The 18615-nt window shown below is 45.9% G+C and overlaps 1 protein-coding gene across 1 annotated transcript in view; it reads left to right on the forward strand.

The window, feature by feature from the left end:
* Positions 1–18615, forward strand: part of KGD4 (alpha-ketoglutarate dehydrogenase subunit 4) — a 66907-nt gene that overhangs the window by 6009 nt on the left and 42283 nt on the right. Inside the window, exon 2 of the mRNA XM_078675196.1 lies at positions 14442–14505. Coding sequence (XP_078531322.1) covers positions 14442–14505 — 64 coding nt within the window. The remainder of the gene's footprint in view (positions 1–14441; positions 14506–18615) is intronic.

Raw genomic sequence — 18615 nt, forward strand, 5'->3', positions numbered from 1 at the left:
TGCTTTTTCACCTTTGTCCTTCTAACTCCAAGACACCACGCTGCTGTCTCGTCTGTTTACTTTCTCCTACTCCACTCCACGTATCTTTGTCTTGATTTGCTTCCCTTCATCCTCGCACCTGTGTTGCCTCTGCCTGCTTTCCAAACTTTGCTTTCCCCTCACCCTCTTTAGGTCAAAACCTACCAGACCGTACAGCTGTCTGGTTTACTCATTCAAAAAGCTTCCCTGGGAATGGATTCCATCGATTGGTTTTGTGGTTTGTAACTCAAATTTGCTTCCTTTCTATTTGCTGCCTCTATTTGTTTTAGGCTGTCCAGCTTAAGTTCATTCCTTCCCTTGCACAAACCCTCTTTACTGTATTATTCCACCAGTACAGGATTTTTGTAAACAGGCCTTTTAAATCTTATTCTTATCTTGTCACATTGGCTGTGCTTTCAAAGATGGAGGTCAAATGTCAGACTCTATCTTCCACGGAACTTGGTGTTTACTTTTCTTTCTGTGATTTCAAAGTAAGAGAATTTATGTGGCAGTCATGCTGGCTGACCCACAAAAGGGTAAAGATGATTTAGGGAGTACTACATACCAGCCGAGAAGGGATTTAATCCTTATGAAGACACTGAAAGAGGAGGTCGTACTTCATGCCATTTAGAAATCACACAAGTTTGGAACGTACAACCCTGATAAAGTCCTAGGGGACGAAACGCGTTGGCTGGGCTGGCTGGAAAATAACGTGTTGAAAAATGAATAAAAGTTGGATACTGAACGCATTGCCAAGAATCTTATTCTTGATCATTATTTATATGTTTTTAAACATTGGACTGCCTAAATTGTGGCTGGAAACAGAATAATACAGTAAACGCTCCTTTTAAAATTGTAGTCTACACCATTCAACTCTACTGCACTCTACCCTACTATACTCTGTATCACTCCACACCACTCAAATCTAATTTCCTTTATTTTACTGATCAAACTCTGCAGCTGGCATGGCAGTGTGCTAAGCAAGGACTGACTCACCAGTGGGCCAAGCAAGTGTTGTTAAAGAGGGAGCAAACTAAGGGCAAGCAGTTGTTTTAATGACCCGGCAGAACTACCATGGCAAGTCCCCACTGCTCTGCTTATTAACAGGCCGGTGAAATCTGAATACAGGTTTCAGTTCAAAGCGCCCCCCCCAAAAGAGGTCTAAATTATTAGTAAAGTAAAAAAAAATTGAATGATCCAAAGGCCTGCAGCTTTGGCTGTTGAACACAATTCATGAGCTGAGGAGTAATGGAGCAACTTAAGAATGGGCTGGATCTAAATATTCTTCACCCCTACTTCCTGCAAATCAGACTTTGCCTACAAGGAGTGATGGCCTAATACTTTGGCATGCCTCAGTGAGAGCCAATGTCCACAATAGTGGGAGTCTCATCAAGAATATAAAAACATGCTAGTACATGTTTTTGGATACTTTGTTGCAGACTCGAGGCCACAGTAGAGGTAAACAGTCCAGAGTTCCAAACTGAAGCAAAACAGGGGAAATGCGAAAGTCGGTGAATTTCCTCACAGGTCATGGTGATTGCAGTATGATGGTGATTGAGGCATGGCAATTACTGGTAGATGCATTTAATATTGCGCCACTAAACTCATAGCCAGACTATAGACCACCAAAATATTGTGAAGATAAGTATAGAAGTACTGTACTTAATCCCACCTATTTGCGACTTGACTCTCTATATATTTACCTTGACTGTAGATATAAGCTGTACTTTACTCCATCTGTATGTACCAAGACAATATATGTAAATATATTAACTGTGTGTGTCTGTATAGGTGTGTATGTATGTGTGTGTGTGTATATATATATATATATATATATATCAGACACAAACTGTAGTAATCCAAAGGACAAAACAGCAACCACGGACTTTAAAAGGTTTCTTTAGCAGTGATTTATTCAGCAAGAATTCCGGCAACTCGACGCGTTTCGGGACCCTGTCCCGCAATCAAGGGACAGGGACCCAAAACGCGTCGAGTTGCCGGAATTCTTGCTGAATAAATCACTGCTAAAGAAACCTTTTGAAGTCCGTGGTTGCTGTTTTGTCCTTTGGATTACTACAGTTAGTTTCTGGTGTTTTGAGGCACGCCGCCTCACCACGGATCGCCGCCGCAAGTGGCAGGGTCATGGCGATCTTAGTGCAGAAGAACTGAGTGTGTTTCACTTGAGAGATAGATAGATATCTCTCTCTATCTATCTATCTATCCTATCCTACTGGCAGTCGAGTGTATTGGGGGTGAAGGGGTGAAAGAGACAGAAATTTTTTTTACAAAGTTGAGGAGTGTTGACAACTATTTAAGTGATGGCAAGATTTATTTTTCCAGCTCGGGACTATGTAATAAACTATTGTGTACTATTGACATTAAAAAAAATGAAGCTAGATAGAAGTTTGGACTCCAATGTTTTTTGACAATTTCTCCGCGATCAACTCGAATACATCTGCGATCATCTCGAATACATCATGAACATGCATAGATAGTAATCTGTTTGTGAAACGGGGGAGAAGGGTTAACAGATACTAACCATTCACAAGTGGAGATAGTGAAGTCTAAAATAAGACATGATTTCCAATCCATTCACTGAGGCACTACGCATGCACTCATCCAATCTCTCCGGCAGTATGCATGCGCTCATCCATTCACTCTGGTACTACCCATACACTCATCGAATGATCCAGGAACTACCCATATACTCCTTCATTTACTCTGGCATTATCCATGCACTCAATCATTTACCCAGACACTATGCATGCACATATCCAATCACCCAGGCACTACCATTCCACTCATCCATTCTCTCAGGAAGTACTATGCATGTGTTGATCCATTCACTCAGACACTATCCAAACTCTTGTCTAATGACACTGGCACTCATCCATTCACTCATCAATTCACCCAGGCACCAACCATGCACATATCGAATCATTCAGCCAGTCCCGTGCACTCACCTATTCACTTAGGCACTACCCACGCACTCATCCATTCACCAAGGCAGTACCCATGGACACATCTAATCACCCATGCACTTCCCTTGCACTCATCCAATCACTCTGGTACAATGCATGCGCTCATCTATTCACCCAGTACTACCCATGAACTCATCCAGTCACCCAGGCACTACCCTTGTACTCATCCATTCATGCAGCCAGTACCCATGCACTCATATATTCACCCAGGCACTATCCATGCTCTCATTCATTCACCCAGCCATTATCCATGTACTCAGGCACTACATATGCACTCATCCGTATACTACCCATGCAATCACCCAAACACAACGTTTGCACTCATCTAATTACTCGGGCACCCCTGCTGCACTATTTTTTAACATCAATGCACCACTTGTACACTCATTCAATTATCCATGCACCAGTCATACACTCGTTCCAACATATATACATACTTTATCTTTTTTTAACTGTTAAAGGCATTTCCAACAGGAACTTTTTTCCCTTTTTTTAGGCGTTTGTAAAGTTTAAAATTTTTTATTTTTTATTTTATAATAAAAATTTCAATTGGGACAGCAGGATTTGAAAAAACATGCACTGAAAAATGTGCAAAACATATAAAAGAGGAAAGAAATAGCATGTATGCTGTTTTGCAGCATTGTGATTAACTGTAAGAGACTGCTCACCAGCACTTACGACAACACTACAGTCCTTGCAGCAATCTTGACATCTCTAGAGCCATATATGAACCTTCTGGGACAACCGAACACGGGGTGGGTCCTGTACCCTGAGGAGCGCCACTTGCAGCTCCTTCTCGCATCACTGTGCAAACGCCCAGGATGTCATGAGCGTCCATTAGCACCCCCTGGTAGGTCTATCCAGAAGGTAGCATTCATATCTATTTATGCTGGACTACATCAAAAGTCCAAATTTTTCGGGTACGGCAAGTCCCAAACACACACCATATACCATCCCTACTTGAGTAGACGAGGAGCCCTTGGTCCTGACAAAATGCCAAGATCCCTTGGACTATAAAAGGAATGAAACTTGTTCATACCTTCACTGCACATATACTAATTTGAGCTTGAGAGGTTGTAATTCCGCCTCTCTAGCTACGACTTTACAGTCCTTGTTTTTACCATAGCATAGGAACCCAGTCAATACAATAATTCCTGTTGGATCCCCATAGCTATTTTTAGGTTTCATTCTCACCTTCTCATTTCTACTCCTTTTACTCTTTACTGTTATGCCCCATTCACCCCTCAAACTTCATATCAGCAAAAAGAAAAGACCTCCGGCAAAGGGCCCCCTCACTGGGCCAGTTGGGCATTGCAGCGCCAGGTCCAACAAGGAGCTGCCAGATGATGAAGCATGACACTTTTCGGGATACGTGAGGGCCCTTGCTCCCAATAGGAGCGATTTCCCCCCCCCCCCCCCCCCCCCCCCCCATCCCATCTTTGTCATAACCTTCTGGCACCTGGAACACTACCCCTTCTCATCCCCTAGGAACTGCATTCCTTTGTTTATGCTACGCAGTACTATGCACCTCATAAGGGAGTTTTTGACCAGGAAATGTTGCTGCGGCTACTGAATTAGATTGTCCTCCAGCTTCCCTCTGGCCAGTTGAAGAGGTTTTTCACAATAGGTTCTTAGATGGTGTAACATGGACATTGTCCCACATGAATATTTCTTGTTGGTGCCTCTAGAGAGGGTCTACTTGGAAATTGTGCATTGCACAAGTTTGGCAGCTGTTTTTTTGAGTCGCCTGATGGGATTGTAAAAAAAAAAATCATAAGCCACACTGGCTCTTTTGTGGAGGTTCCTGTTCTTCCACATCTTCACTGTCCATCCCCTCCACATCCTGGTCCAGCTGACCCCCGTCTCCTGTGTTGCCATTTCTGATGGTAAAAAATAAAAAGCAAAAGATTTGCACAGCAAAAAGGAATCCTCCTGCTCAGAGGGAAGTTCTTTGAAAGAAAATTCAATGAGGAGGAAAGGGTGTGTGCTTCCTATTGATTTTGCTGAAAAGTATATTATCCAATGATATTCCTTACTTTCCAGATCATGTGATATTCGCAGTGACCGAAATAGTCGCAGTTACCGCTCTGAAGCGGAAATGTAAAATATAAGTTTAAAGTAGTTTTGTTTAATAATGGAAAGAAAAGCAGAACTTTCGATATTATAATGGTGTTCAACTATACTAAAGTTGTCCACAACACGTTTCAGAGTTGTTGAAAAATGTGCGCTATACACTACTACCAACGTCATCGCGACTTCCTCTGTCTTCGTGGAAAAGGGTAAAAGTGATTGGAGGCAATTAATCTGGAAACTCACTAGAAAAATATTAGTTTGAAAAATACACTAATAAAGCTCTACTTTTAAAAATACTGTAGAATAACTGTGGAATATGTCTGTGTTTTACACTTTGTATCAACCACGCACTTTTTGCGACTACCGATGTCATCGCTGTGACTTTGGTTGACGTGAAGAATTTTTTTTGGTTGTTGAAAAGGTGGCTTTCTTCTAAATTGATCATACAAAGAAAAGTTAAAGGAATATTCTACTAAATATTTAGAGTTAAACTTTATTTAAAAAATGTCTGTGTATTTTTGAGTAGGTGAAATACATTTACTGATGACAAAATCTCCACTGCAAATGCAACAATGTGGTGCCAACTTACAAAATTGTTATAAATAAAACCAGTTATTAATGTGTTTTCTGATACACTACTCGTTTTTTCATATGTATATTTTATAAATATAATACACACTATCCAATTATAGAAGGAAAGTATGAAAATCTTACAGGTTCACTTGCTAAAAAATGGATAGTACAATTAAATAGAATTTATAAAAACCTTAAAAAAAATTAAAACGAAAGGATACAGGAACGTTGTAGATAATTAGCATTCAAAAAACCTAAGAAATTCACTGAAAAAACAAAGGTTACAGGAACGTTCTAGTTAGGCTCAAGTTTCCCTCGTACAAAACCAGAGAAATTCAGCAGTTATAGTTGATTGAGTTAACTATACCTCGCTCCCCCACAATCCTGACTCTTTTAGCAAATTATTTACACCCCTTATATTGAAGGAACACATGGACAGTACAATGAAGCTGAGGGTCTTAAATGATAATGTTAGCACAATAATTGGCACGCTGGCCCCGTTGAAACACTGTAGGAATAAATCTACGAAAAAAGTGATGACTGGTATACATACTGTAGAGTTACGCAGGGAAAAATCCAGATGTAAGGTGCTGGCAAAAAGATGGCGTAAATCTCAGTTTGAAAATGAAAAACATAGTCTTTAACTGGCTCTCGCTGCTTACCACAAGAATTTAAAAAGAGCACAGAAAAATCATGTTATATTAAAATTGAACCAGGCAGGAAACTCAAAAACGGAATTGTATAAATTCCTTAACTCCTTCACTAAGCCCACAGCCTGCGCCCAACAGATCACCACCTCTCAGAGCCTTTGCAACCGCATAGCTGTGTACCTTGATGAGAAAATTGTTCTGATTTATAATGAATTTCCTCAAAATTCTGATCACGCTGAGCCCACTGGTCTAAGTTCTCAAGTAGTTAAGGACCTAAATGTGGGTCTGGATTGTTTCAGGATTATCCAGATCTCTCAGGTGGAAGACATGCTTAGTACGGTGGAATCGGGCTCCCCCCTAGATGTTATGCCAGCATACAAATATGCCATGCTTGCCCCTCTTCTAGCCGCCCCAATCACTGAGAATTTGAATACCTCTTTACGCGAAGGTATTCTGCCATTGGACTGGAAGTCCGCTCAAGTGATTCCTATTAAGAAAAAAGATCAGCTGTCTGCTGATACCCTCTCAAATTACCGTCCCATTTAGCTCCTCCCGCTGATGAGTAAAATGGTGGAGAGCTATGTCAACACTCAGCTAATGGACTACCTTGAAAACCACACCATTCTGGATCTTTCACAATCTGGGTTTAGACCCAACCATTCCACAGAGACCACCCTTATTGGGGTCACGGATCATATCAAAATGGCTTTGGATGGTAATAAAGCAGTGATACTGGATTTATTGGACCTGACAGCAGCCTTCGACACGGTCTCTCATCAGAAACTGATTTTTCAACTGAGAGATGCCGGTATATAGGGACAGGCACTCAACTGGCTCATCAGTTTCCTTGACCAGCGCACTCAGACCATCAACTTGGGTCCATTCCGTTCCCAAACCTTGAAACTAACTAAGGGGGTGCCCCAGTGCTCTTGGTTGAGTCCGACTTTGTTTAATATCTATGCGCCCCCCCTTGCCAAGGTTATCAGGGAGCATGGTTTTACTCCTTTCTCTTACGCTGACGATACCCAACTGCTTCTGACCTTTGATGAGGACATTGAGCAGCGTTTTGCTAAGGGTATGTTAGCTATATCCGAGTGGATGACGGACCATTGTCTTTAGCTAAATGCATCTATGACAGAAATCTTGTTGTTTGGCACAGCTCAGGCCGTCTGGTCCCCTAGGTGTTGCCCTGCTACATTAGGTCCGGCCCCCTCTCCAACCTCCGCGGCAAAAAACGTGGGGGTTCGCGTAGATGTTCTGCTATCCATGAAGGACCAAGTTATGACTACAACGGAGACCTGTTACCATACCTTAAGCCTCCTGCGAAGAGTGTTTCGCTGGCTGACTCTCTGTGCGAAGAACCCTGATTCAGGCATTGATTATTGGCCGCTTGGATTACTGCAATGCGCTGCTGGCATCTGCTAATGAGTCCCTTCTCAGCAGACTGCAGATTGTTCAAAATGTGGCTGCTCGCCTGGCCCTAAAAAAACCTCCTCGCACCTCTGTAGGACCATTATTAAAACAGCCTCACTGGCTTCCTATCAGCCAGAGAATTAATTTAAAGCTCGGTTGTCTCACCCATAAAGCTTTTTATGGCACGAGCCCCAGCTACCTGGCAAATAAATTCAAAGTCTACTGTCCGAATCCTCATCTTAGATTGGAAGGGAAAGGGTTGTTAGTAGTCCCCCGGTTTAAGAAGCTTAGAACAGGCGGCAAAACTGTTGTCCATCTGGCCTCAAAATTTTGGAACACCCTACCTGTGGACCTGCGTAAATGCTCCAATCTTCTACGTTTCAGGAAACTCCTGAAACTGCATTATTCAGAGTTTAATGTCTGTCTGCACATGTTCGTCTGACTTTCCCGTTATGATCGCACGGAGATACCCCTCCGGGGGTGATTCCTGCGCTTTATAAATCCTATACATACATACAATGCACTGCTTATGACCTCACATATTACATCACTCATGACATTGTTAGTGACATTTCACATGGCATTACTAATGACATCATCCACAAAATCTCTGACGCAGCCACTCATAACTCCTTGTAACCAGTCATACACCTACTCCAACTTTCACACTACCATTCTTGAAACCTCTGACACACCCATACTAGTACTTACATACCCACTCACTCATTCAGAGGTCTACACACACATCCACTCACTCACCCATACAGCCACTTATATAGCCACTCATGCACTGATACTCGTAGAGCTACACACACACATATTTACTGACTCACCCATAGAGTCAATCACACTGCCACATACTCACTTATACAGTTATACACACACCAACTCACTTATTCATACAGATACTAACACATACTTACTCACCTATGTAGTCATTGACACAAGCACACACTCGCCCATACAGCCACTCTCAAAATCACACAAACAGTCACACTCGCACATACAGTCACTTATATACCAATACCCACATATACTGCCTTTCACATATGCAGTTACTCACCCAAATACCACCGAGACGTCCATTCATTCACCGACACAGCCATACACGCACTCACTCACCCACATGGCCCCTCTCAGACGCACTCATGAACCCATACAGCTAGTGATTCACCCACTCGCTCATCCATGAAGTGTCACACACCCCCTCACTTACCCACACAGACAGTCAGGCACCCATACAGGTACTCAGGCCTGCAATCAATAACTCATATAGGCACTCATATACCAACTTTCCAACCCATGCAGTGGTTTGCATACCAACTGACAGACAGATACAGACATTCACAAAGATTAGTCACTCACCCATACATTCACTGAAACATGTATAATCACTCCCTTATACAGTCAGTCATGCACCCACTAAATCATCCATAAAGGCACTCGTACACCCACTCGTTCATCAATACACCTTAGTGTATATATATTTAACACTCGTAAAGTTTTAGAAACACTCAGTCACCAGATGATGTCATCAGTGATGTCATTTGAGATGTCACTGACCATGTCATGAGTGATGTAATATGTGAGATCATAAGCAGTGCTTTGCATGGTCGCGAGTTATAGTTAGCCGCTGGAAATGGACCTTTCTGCAGGGTTATCCCCAAACTTTTTGCTTCTTCCTCCTATTTTTTCCTGACTTTTTAAAGTTGGTTTTAGGACTCTGGGCACTTTACCACTGCTAATCAGTGCTAAAGTGCATATGCTCTCTGTGTAAATTGTGTTATGGATTGGTGTTTCCATTATTGGGTATTTGATTTACTTGTTAGTCCCTAGTAAAGTGCACTGAGTGTGCCAGGGTCTATAAACCAAATGCTACTAGTGGGCCTGCAGCACTGATTGTGCCACCCACATGAGTAGCCCTAAAAAGTAAACTCAGACCGGCCACTGCAGAGTCTGCGCGCAGTTTGTAACTGCCATGTTGACTTGGCCAGTGCACATGCTTGCCTGTCCCTAACCATCCCTTTTCTATATGTTAGTCACCCCTAAGGTAGGCCCATGGTACCCCTGTGGGCAGGGTGCAGTACATGTGAAAGTTAGGACATTCCCTGGTGCCTGTGGCATGTCCTGATAGTGAATTACAGCCAATTTCGTTTTTCACTATTGCAGGGCTACCGGTTCCCCATACGACAGAATTGGAAGGTTGTTTATAACATCTTATAAACATAACTGGCCCGGGAAATTAGGTAGGAAAATAAAGTTTAGCATGCCTGAACTCGGAATCTAAAGATTCATCTTTTAGTGAAGGTGATTTTTGCAGTCTGTGTGTGAAAATACCATTCTTAGAAAGTAGATATTTTCTTGCTCAGTCATCCCGTGTGCCTCTGCTGGGATGTGGATTGCCTGTCTGGGTTTTGGATGACAGAAGGCTGGGGGAGCAGGAGGGGCTCCAGATAGTCTAGGTGGGTCAGGAAAGGGCTGTATAGACCTGGGCTGCAATGGGGGAAGGGGAGGAGATTTCCTTGCACCTCAAAGGGCCTGGTCTGCCTCTGACAATGCCGTCTCCATCTCCTGCCAGGAAATCACACCAGAGAAGGCAGAACTGGTTCTGGCTGGACACAGGCACTCTCTGCCTAAGAGATCAAAGGATTTTGGGACATAAATATTAGGGCCCAGAGCCCTGAACTTTAGAACTCTTTTGGATCAAGAAGACTGCCAAAAAAAGCTGGAGAAGCTGTGAGAAGGGACTACCACTTGCTGTGCGCTTTGCTGTGTTGGCCTGCAGTGGCTGCTTCTGTCTTGGGCAGTGAAAGGACTGGACTGAACTTTCTGCAATCTACTTTTGTGAGTTTCTCCAAGGGCTTGAGGTAGAAATTGCCCCCTGTTCAAGAAGCCTCAGGAACAGCAAAGACTTCAAGCTCTTCTGCCCTCAGCACTGGGGACTGTGTGTTTTGTGCTGCAACCGAAGAAAAGCATCCAGGCGATGTCTACGACGCTGCTGCCGACTCCGTGTCCTGAAGGCACCTCAGAGGGCACTGCTGCAATGCCGCACCGCGACCCTGGTCTCACCGACAAGGCCTGCTGATGCCACCACTGAGCCGCTGCTCACACCGTGACCTGTGGGCACAGCACTCTGCACCGCCTCGCTTCACGACAACACCTTGGCACCTCAGCGGGCACTGCCGCAACGCGACCCTGGTCTCACCGACGCCGCCACAGTGCCGCCGCTTGCACCGCAACCTGTGGGCACTGCACTCCGCACCTCCTCGCTTCACGACAACACCTTGGCCTCCCCTACGACGCCACTCCAAGCCAAAATCGACGCTGCAGCTTGCACCGTGGTTCGAGGGCACCGTTCGTTAAGTTACACGATGCACCGCCCTCATCCCGCACCGCAGCCATGGCCTACCGACGCCGCACCATCAACTCCAGTTCGTCATCTGACAACAGCACTTCAGCAACGACGATGCCACAGCTGGCACCGTGACCTGCCAGAACCGCGACGAGCACAGCCTTCATCTCGCATCGCGACCCTCGCCTCACCGACGACGCCATCTGACACCACCTCCGAGCCGCTGCTCGCACCGCGACCTGATGGCACCGCACTGCTGCACACGACGCCTGCCGACACCAGCGCTCCTGACTTCAACAGAGAGATCGACCTGCAACGCTTGTGACTTCGAGGGCCCCCGACGACTCCTGCACCGACCTCCGGAACCGACGCTTGCAGACACCATGTCTTTGGAAGCTCAACGAGAAGTCCTTGGCGCCCTGCATTTTTATAAGGTACTGTTTGCGGGTCTTCCCGACACCGAAGCTGGCCCGCGGCGCCGCAGTCAGCCAGAACTGTTTGGATTACTTTGCTCACCACGCCGTGATAGCCCCAGACGGAGCTATCGACATCAAGGAACTATTTTAAAGCATATTTTGATAAGTGAAGATTTTGAAGTACTGTATTGTGAATTTTTATCGTTTTTAGTCTTAAGTATATAAACATATTGAATATTTTTCTAAACTGGTGTGGTGTCCTTTTGTAGTGCTTTCACTGTATTAATGTTGGTTATGTGCAAATGCTTTACACACTGCCTCTAAGATGAGCCTAACTGCTCGTGCCAAGCTACCAAGGGGGTGAGCGGGGGTTATTTTAGGAGTGTAACTCCCTTTTCCTGACTAGAGTGGTGGTTTCTACCTGGCTTTGGCACATGCCCTAGCCTACCACAAATTCAATTTCTAACATTAACTATAACTGCCAAATTTCTCTGGTTTTGGACCAGTGAAACTTGAGCCCAACTATCACGTCCCTGTAACCTTTAAATTTTTCAGTGTAAATATATATACCCACCCATGTGCTTGGGTGAATTTTATCGAAAGCAGGACACTAATGGCAACAATTTTAAAGTTAAAGCACAGCGAGGGAGAGAAAAGCAAAACAATAAAAGAAAGGCATTCATGCAGAGAGCATGTAAAAGATGGGGAAAGTCTTTCCACGCTGGTTATAGTTTGTCCTCCAGTGGCAGTGAGGCAACACGTATTTCAAGGATGTTGAAGAAGCATACCAGTGTTATCAGCATTTGACAAGGGCATTCAAGCCGAAACGCGTTATGTGAGTTTTTAATAAAGTCCTGCCAATCTGCAGTGTGCTCTGGTTGTGTTTGTGAAGTCGAGCAATCCTGTTGTGAATATAATATATATTTTTGGTTCTTCAAGGTAAAAAGATGTGTAGCTAAGTATAGTAAATTGGTACTTACCTATGTATACTTACCTACACAATATTTTAGTGGTCATTAGTCTGATATCTCACAAAACTTTAGCACTTGATATTCTGACATGCTGCCCAGGATCCCAGTATGGGTAGTGGAGCATAATGATAACTACCTACATTTTGATGATGGAACGATTACAATACACTTTGATGAGTATTCAGTTTCAGTGGAATAAATGGAATTTCAAATAGATCAGTTTTCGTCTGGTACTGATCAAAATGTTTCTAGTCCTACTGACAGTCAGGAAGCCCATACGTGACGCGTCTTACTACTGTCCAGTATCAACTTCTTTGAAGAAATGATTTTGTGCCTGGTGGTTAACAGCTTCATCTTCTCCAATCATTTATCTAATTTGGTATTGAGTGCACTCTATTCCACTGAGGCACGCTTCAATACTATTGACTATACTACTTTGCTCGTAACTTTAGATCTCTAGGCGTTGCTGACCTGGCCACCGGTTGATAGTCTCCATTTCACTCAAATGCTCACTGACACCTGGTGCCTCTTTTGTCACCATATTTTCCTCTCAGTTGGCTGCTTCAAGGACTGTGTACTAGGTAATTTACTATACTTGCTTTACCCTGCCCTCTTTGCTGCATAACCTGTCTTTTGGCTTTTTTCTGCCACCGCTGTGCTTGCAATGCATCTTTTTCCCCCTCAAATCAAGTCTTAAGTCAGATTATCTGAATGGCTCTGACTTCTCTCATACTCAGAAGTCTCCAATTGGTGTTTTACTCTACCACTGCTCTCCCCTTGACGCAGTTCGTAACTTCCCTATCAGAATCCTTTTGAATCTCCCATGAAACTACCCCACCTGTCAACAACACTAAATCAATTGACTAATACTTAAGACCTAAGCATAAGTTCCTTATCCTGGTTTGACCTTGCTCTTATTTAATCTTGTTACAGTCAGGCCGGAAAACTTTGCTCTGCCAGTCAACATCTTCTGGTTAGTAACAAAGTACAGATGGATGGAGTAACTTGTGTATGTGTGCTATACACCGAGAGGCTGCAGTTTATGCTTCTCTGTGTATATCACAAACAAAGTATGTCTGTGCTTGACAGAAGATATAAGCAGGACCTGCCCATATTTTTCACTCGAATGACATCCCAGTTTTTGCCTAAAAACGTCTGCTTGCCATCCAGAGGGGCATTATTTGTCAGTTCTTGTCACTGAAATCATGGACCTTCACTATGGTCCATGGTGGCACATAAAGATCCGAACCTAAACTGCTCCTTTCATAGAGAGACATTGATCTGGCCATGTCTCTAGGAGAGCAGAAACTCTATACCCATTGAATTGCCTATCGTATCAAGGGAAGGACCTGCTTGTATCTAACAGAGGTGTGAGTTGAATTGTCTGTTTATATGAATTAGTCCTTACGTGCAGGATATTTAACTTTGACAATAGGCTTTCAGTACAGAGAGGCACATGCCCCCTTTTGATTTGAAGCCCATCTACTGAGTCCATTCAGTCATCTATGGCCCTGCTCTTTACCAAACACTTTAATAAATTCAGAAAGTTGATGCGGATTTCAGCACATGAGCACAAAAAATTCTAAAAGGGCAAAGCAGAGGATTAATTTACAGTTGTTTTTGTGCCTCAAACTGTCCTTTGTAAAGGGGTATGGCATGCTCCGATTGACTGTGGAGGAGCGACTACTGCGAGTCACTGTAAGCGTAAGATAAATCCATTCAATGTGACTTTGCTATCAGCATACCAGAGTAATTTAAGAATATACTGGGGTTTCATAGAGCAATGTGAAGGCTCCTCATTGCCTCCTCCGAGTGCTGGTATAAGATGGTCTGATCAACAAGTTATGTGCGATAGAATAATATGAAAACAAGAAGAGTTTTCTAGGGTTACTCTACTGATTTAAGGAACGGCGATGTGCAAAAGTGGTGGTTGACGAGTGGAGTGGGGGCTTTTTCCATATTTTATTGGTGATTTTCTTTGTCGTATATTTCAGGTGGTCAAGCCCCATGCTCGGCTAATTAAGTTTCCAGACAGAACAGCCAGTAAAAGACCTGATGGTATGTAGATGTGTGTTTTTTATATTATTCCTGACACAAATGCATAGAATCAATAGAATAGGCATATGGTCAGACTGATCAAAGAAAAGTAAAACGTGGTTTAAAAAAAATAGCCTTTAACAATATCTATGCTGGTGTGAGTTGAAGCAGAAAAGTATTCTTGGTCCACTTGGAGTGCCCTTTTGTTAAAGTATTTACACAAAAATGTCTTTAACATATGCATACCGCACTCTTTCACATGACCACTACGGCGACAAATCCTATGCTGTGTTTTTATCACAGTTATTTATTTTTATTCATGGTGCATCGTGACTTAGTGGATAACCTACTCTAGTCTTCTAGGTGGGAGAACCTTTTTTACTGCCCAACTCAGTAGCAGATGTACAGCATTATTTCAAGTTTAGTAGAAGCACTTGCCTCTGCATGAAATGGTTCACTGTACAGTGCTTGTAGAGCTGGTTGCTAGTTGCTTTGGTTAATGATACAACAACTTTCTAATGATTTCTAAAATATAGAGAGGAGCCTTTGTTGTTTATATGTACCCAGATTCCACAGAGAATACAAGGTTGCCATATATGTCACTGAATGCCATCTATACATATATATATGTATTCCAGTTGTGGTTTTATGTTAATTAAGGAACTCTTCAATTCAACATACACCCCTATTATGCCTGAGGGTGGGAATCGAAATTCATGAGTCTCTCTGCTCCCGTGTTTTGGCCCTCCCCGGGTGTAGGGGTCTTTGTTTCCTTCCCATTGTGCTCAAAGATGAGGTGTAGGAGTATTTTAGTGACCTGCCCCCACATTCCCAAAGGTCAGGGTATAGGGAGTTGTGATACTCTCTCCCACACTCCCTGCCTACCTTACCAAGAGTTGAGGGTGGTTAGTGGGGCAGCTAATTGCTGCCCTTTTTAGGTCTCACTCTACCACACAGAGCAGCTGTCTGGTTTGCGAAAGACATCTTGGGGACACAGTCAGATAGTTGACCACGGAATGCATTCTGCCCATTGCTTGTCATAGGCTTTGTGGTTTATAACTCACATTTTCTTGATTTCCATTTGCTGGCATTGTTTTAAGCTGTTCAGTTAGAGTTCGTGCCTTCCCTTGACCAAACCTTATTTACAGTATCCTTCCAGGGCTCCCTTTCTGTAAACAGGCCTGTAATTCTTGTTCTTATCTCGTCACATTTGGTGTGCATTCAAAGATTGAGGTCAAATGCTGTCTTCCAAGAGTGCTTGATTACTTTTCTTTCTCTGACTTCAAAGTGAGAGGATTTATGTGACAATCTTGCTGGCTACTGGGAGTAGGAAAGAATCTTTTTCTAGCACACAGCAACATTTAAATGAACTGATTAAGTATTCCAGAATATATCCGAATTAGGAACAAAAATTAAGCAAATGTTTTGTTCTTTCCGAAGTGGGTTGGAAAGAAATACTTTAATATGATCAAAGCATGGTATACCAAAGCTGACCTACTTGTAGGACACCCCCGCGCCGCACGGCCACCAGCTGCTGCGTGTGCCCCCGCCTGCCGATACATCCTGCCTCGCAGAGCCTTCCCGCCCTCAGGTCCGCCCTCAGGCCACGCCCCCCGCCTGTTGTTTATTTCCGCGTTGTGTGTGCCACTGTCTTCCTGTACTAGTTTCTGCTGTATTTTATTTCTACAGTCTGTTCCCTGTTACTTTGTTTTTTGTCCCCGTGCTGCTCTCTGTACCTGTTTCCCCCCCCCCTGTGCTGCTGACCCCTGGACCCGCTCCCCGCTGCCGATTCCCGCCGCCGGGGAGTGTAGCCACGCCCCCTTCCTCCCCGCTCCCGCCTCCCAGCTGCCCCTCCCTCCCTGCACTTCGCCATAAATGGCGACCGTGCGCACGCGCAGCGGTGACGCGCAGCGGGCGTGCCGATTGTGCGCCAAAGGCGTGCCAAAGGTAAGCCCGTCTGCGCCTGGACCGCGCCCAGTGCCAGGACCCCTGGCCCCCACCGACGGAAGCCGACCCGACGGACCTACGACGCCGCCGAACTCAACGCACTCAACACCGGCCGAACCCCGGGCTGCTACCGAGCCACACCGAGACGCACCCACGGACCCTTCAGCTGCCACTCCTGCAACCGGACCCACGCCACACCAGCAGCCGGACCCACCAAGCCGAACACCAACAGCAGCCACCTGAAGTGCATCCTGCTCAACACCCGCTCCGTCCACAGACACGCCGTCGAGCTCTGGAACCTGCTCGACACCACAGCCCCAGACGTCGCCTTCCTCATGGAAACCTGGATGAACGCCTCCTCAGCGCCCGACATCGCCATCGCCATTCCGGACGGCTACAAGATCTTCCGGAGGGACCGCGTCAACCAGACAGGAGGAGGCATCGCCATCATCCACAGGAACACCATCCGCATCACGACCAACGCCGACGACACCCTCGCACCCGCCGAACACCTGCACTTCCAGATCCACACCAACCCCAAGACCACCCTCAGAGGCACCCTCATCTACAGACCCCCGGGACCACGCACACAATTCAGCGAAGACTTCATCAGCCCGCACGCCCTCCTCTCCACTGACTACATCCTCCTCGGGGACCTCAACTTCCACCTGGAGAACAACAACGACCGCAACACCACCACCCTGCTGGACAACCTCGCCACCCTCGGACTCAAGCAACTGGTGACCACCCCCACCCACTACGCCGGACACACACTCGACCCGGTCTTCTCATCCAGCAAGGACATCGCCTTCAGCCACTCCACTGGACGGACCACTGCTGCGTCCACTTCAGCTTCAGAAGGACCACGCTCCACCATCACCAGCAACAGGTTCCCCGCAGAAGCTGGAACAAGATCACTGCAGACCAGCTCGCTACTTCCCTGAGCAAGAACCCTCCCACCAGCACAACGAACCCCAGCCAAGCGGCCACCAACCTCACGAAATGGATCAGCGACTGCGCAGACGACCTCGCCCCTCTGAAGACCCCGCCGAGCAGACCCGGCAGCAAGAAAGCCCCATGGTTTAACGACGAACTCAAGAGCTCCAAGAAGAACTGCAGAGCACTCGAGAAAACCTGGCGCAGAGACCCAACACCGGACAACATGACTGCCCTCAAGCTCGCCACCCGAAAACACCACCAACTGATCCACGCCACCAGAAAACCGCATTCAAGGAACGACTGGACAACAACGCACACAACAGCAAGGAACTCTTCAACATCGTGAAAGAGCTCTCCAACCCCAACGCCGGTAACAACGACATCACCCCTTCGCAAGACCTCTGCAACTCCCTCACCTCCTACTTCCACAACAAGATCGCGGACATCCACAACAGCTTCAGCACTCAACCGACGCACGCCACGACCGAACCACCGCCCCCCACCACCACCCTCCGCGCCTGGACCCCGATCAGCACCGAAGACACCATCCGCACGATGAACTCCATCCACTCCGGATCTCTGACAGACCCCTGCCCCCACCACGTCTTCAACAAGGCCGACGCTGTCATCGCACCCCACCTGCGGGACATCATCAACACCTCCTTCGACACCGCCACCTTCCCGGAGAGCTGGAAGCACGCAGAACTCAGCGCCCTACTCAAGAAACCATCAGCCGACCCCACCGACCTCAAGAACTACCGCCACATCTCACTGCTCCCGTTTCCAGCAAAAGTCATCGAGAAGACCGTCAACAAGCAACTGGCCGCCTTCCTCGAGACGAACGGTTCCCTCGACCTCTCGCAGTCTGGCTTCCGGGCCAACCACAGCACCGAGACCGCCCTGATCGCAGCCACCGATGACATCCGAGCCCTGCTCGACAACGGAGAAACAGCGGCCCTCATCCTCCTGGACCTCTCCGCAGCCTTCGACACTGTCTGCCACCGTACCCTAGTACAGCGCCTCAGCAACGTCGGAATCCAGGAGAAGGCACTGGAGTGGATCATCTCCTTCCTCGCCGGAAGGACACAGAGAGTCCGCCTCCCCCCGTTCAGATCGGAGGCCACCGAAGTCATCTGCGGCGTTCCTCAAGGCTCCTCGCTCAGCCCAATACTCTTCAACGTCTACATGAGCCCCCTCGCAGCCATCGCACGCCAGCACAACCTCAACATCATCTCCTACGCTGAC

This window comes from Lissotriton helveticus, chromosome 2_1, assembly GCF_964261635.1.
Source record: "Lissotriton helveticus chromosome 2_1, aLisHel1.1, whole genome shotgun sequence".
Taxonomy (NCBI): Eukaryota; Metazoa; Chordata; class Amphibia; order Caudata; family Salamandridae; genus Lissotriton; species Lissotriton helveticus.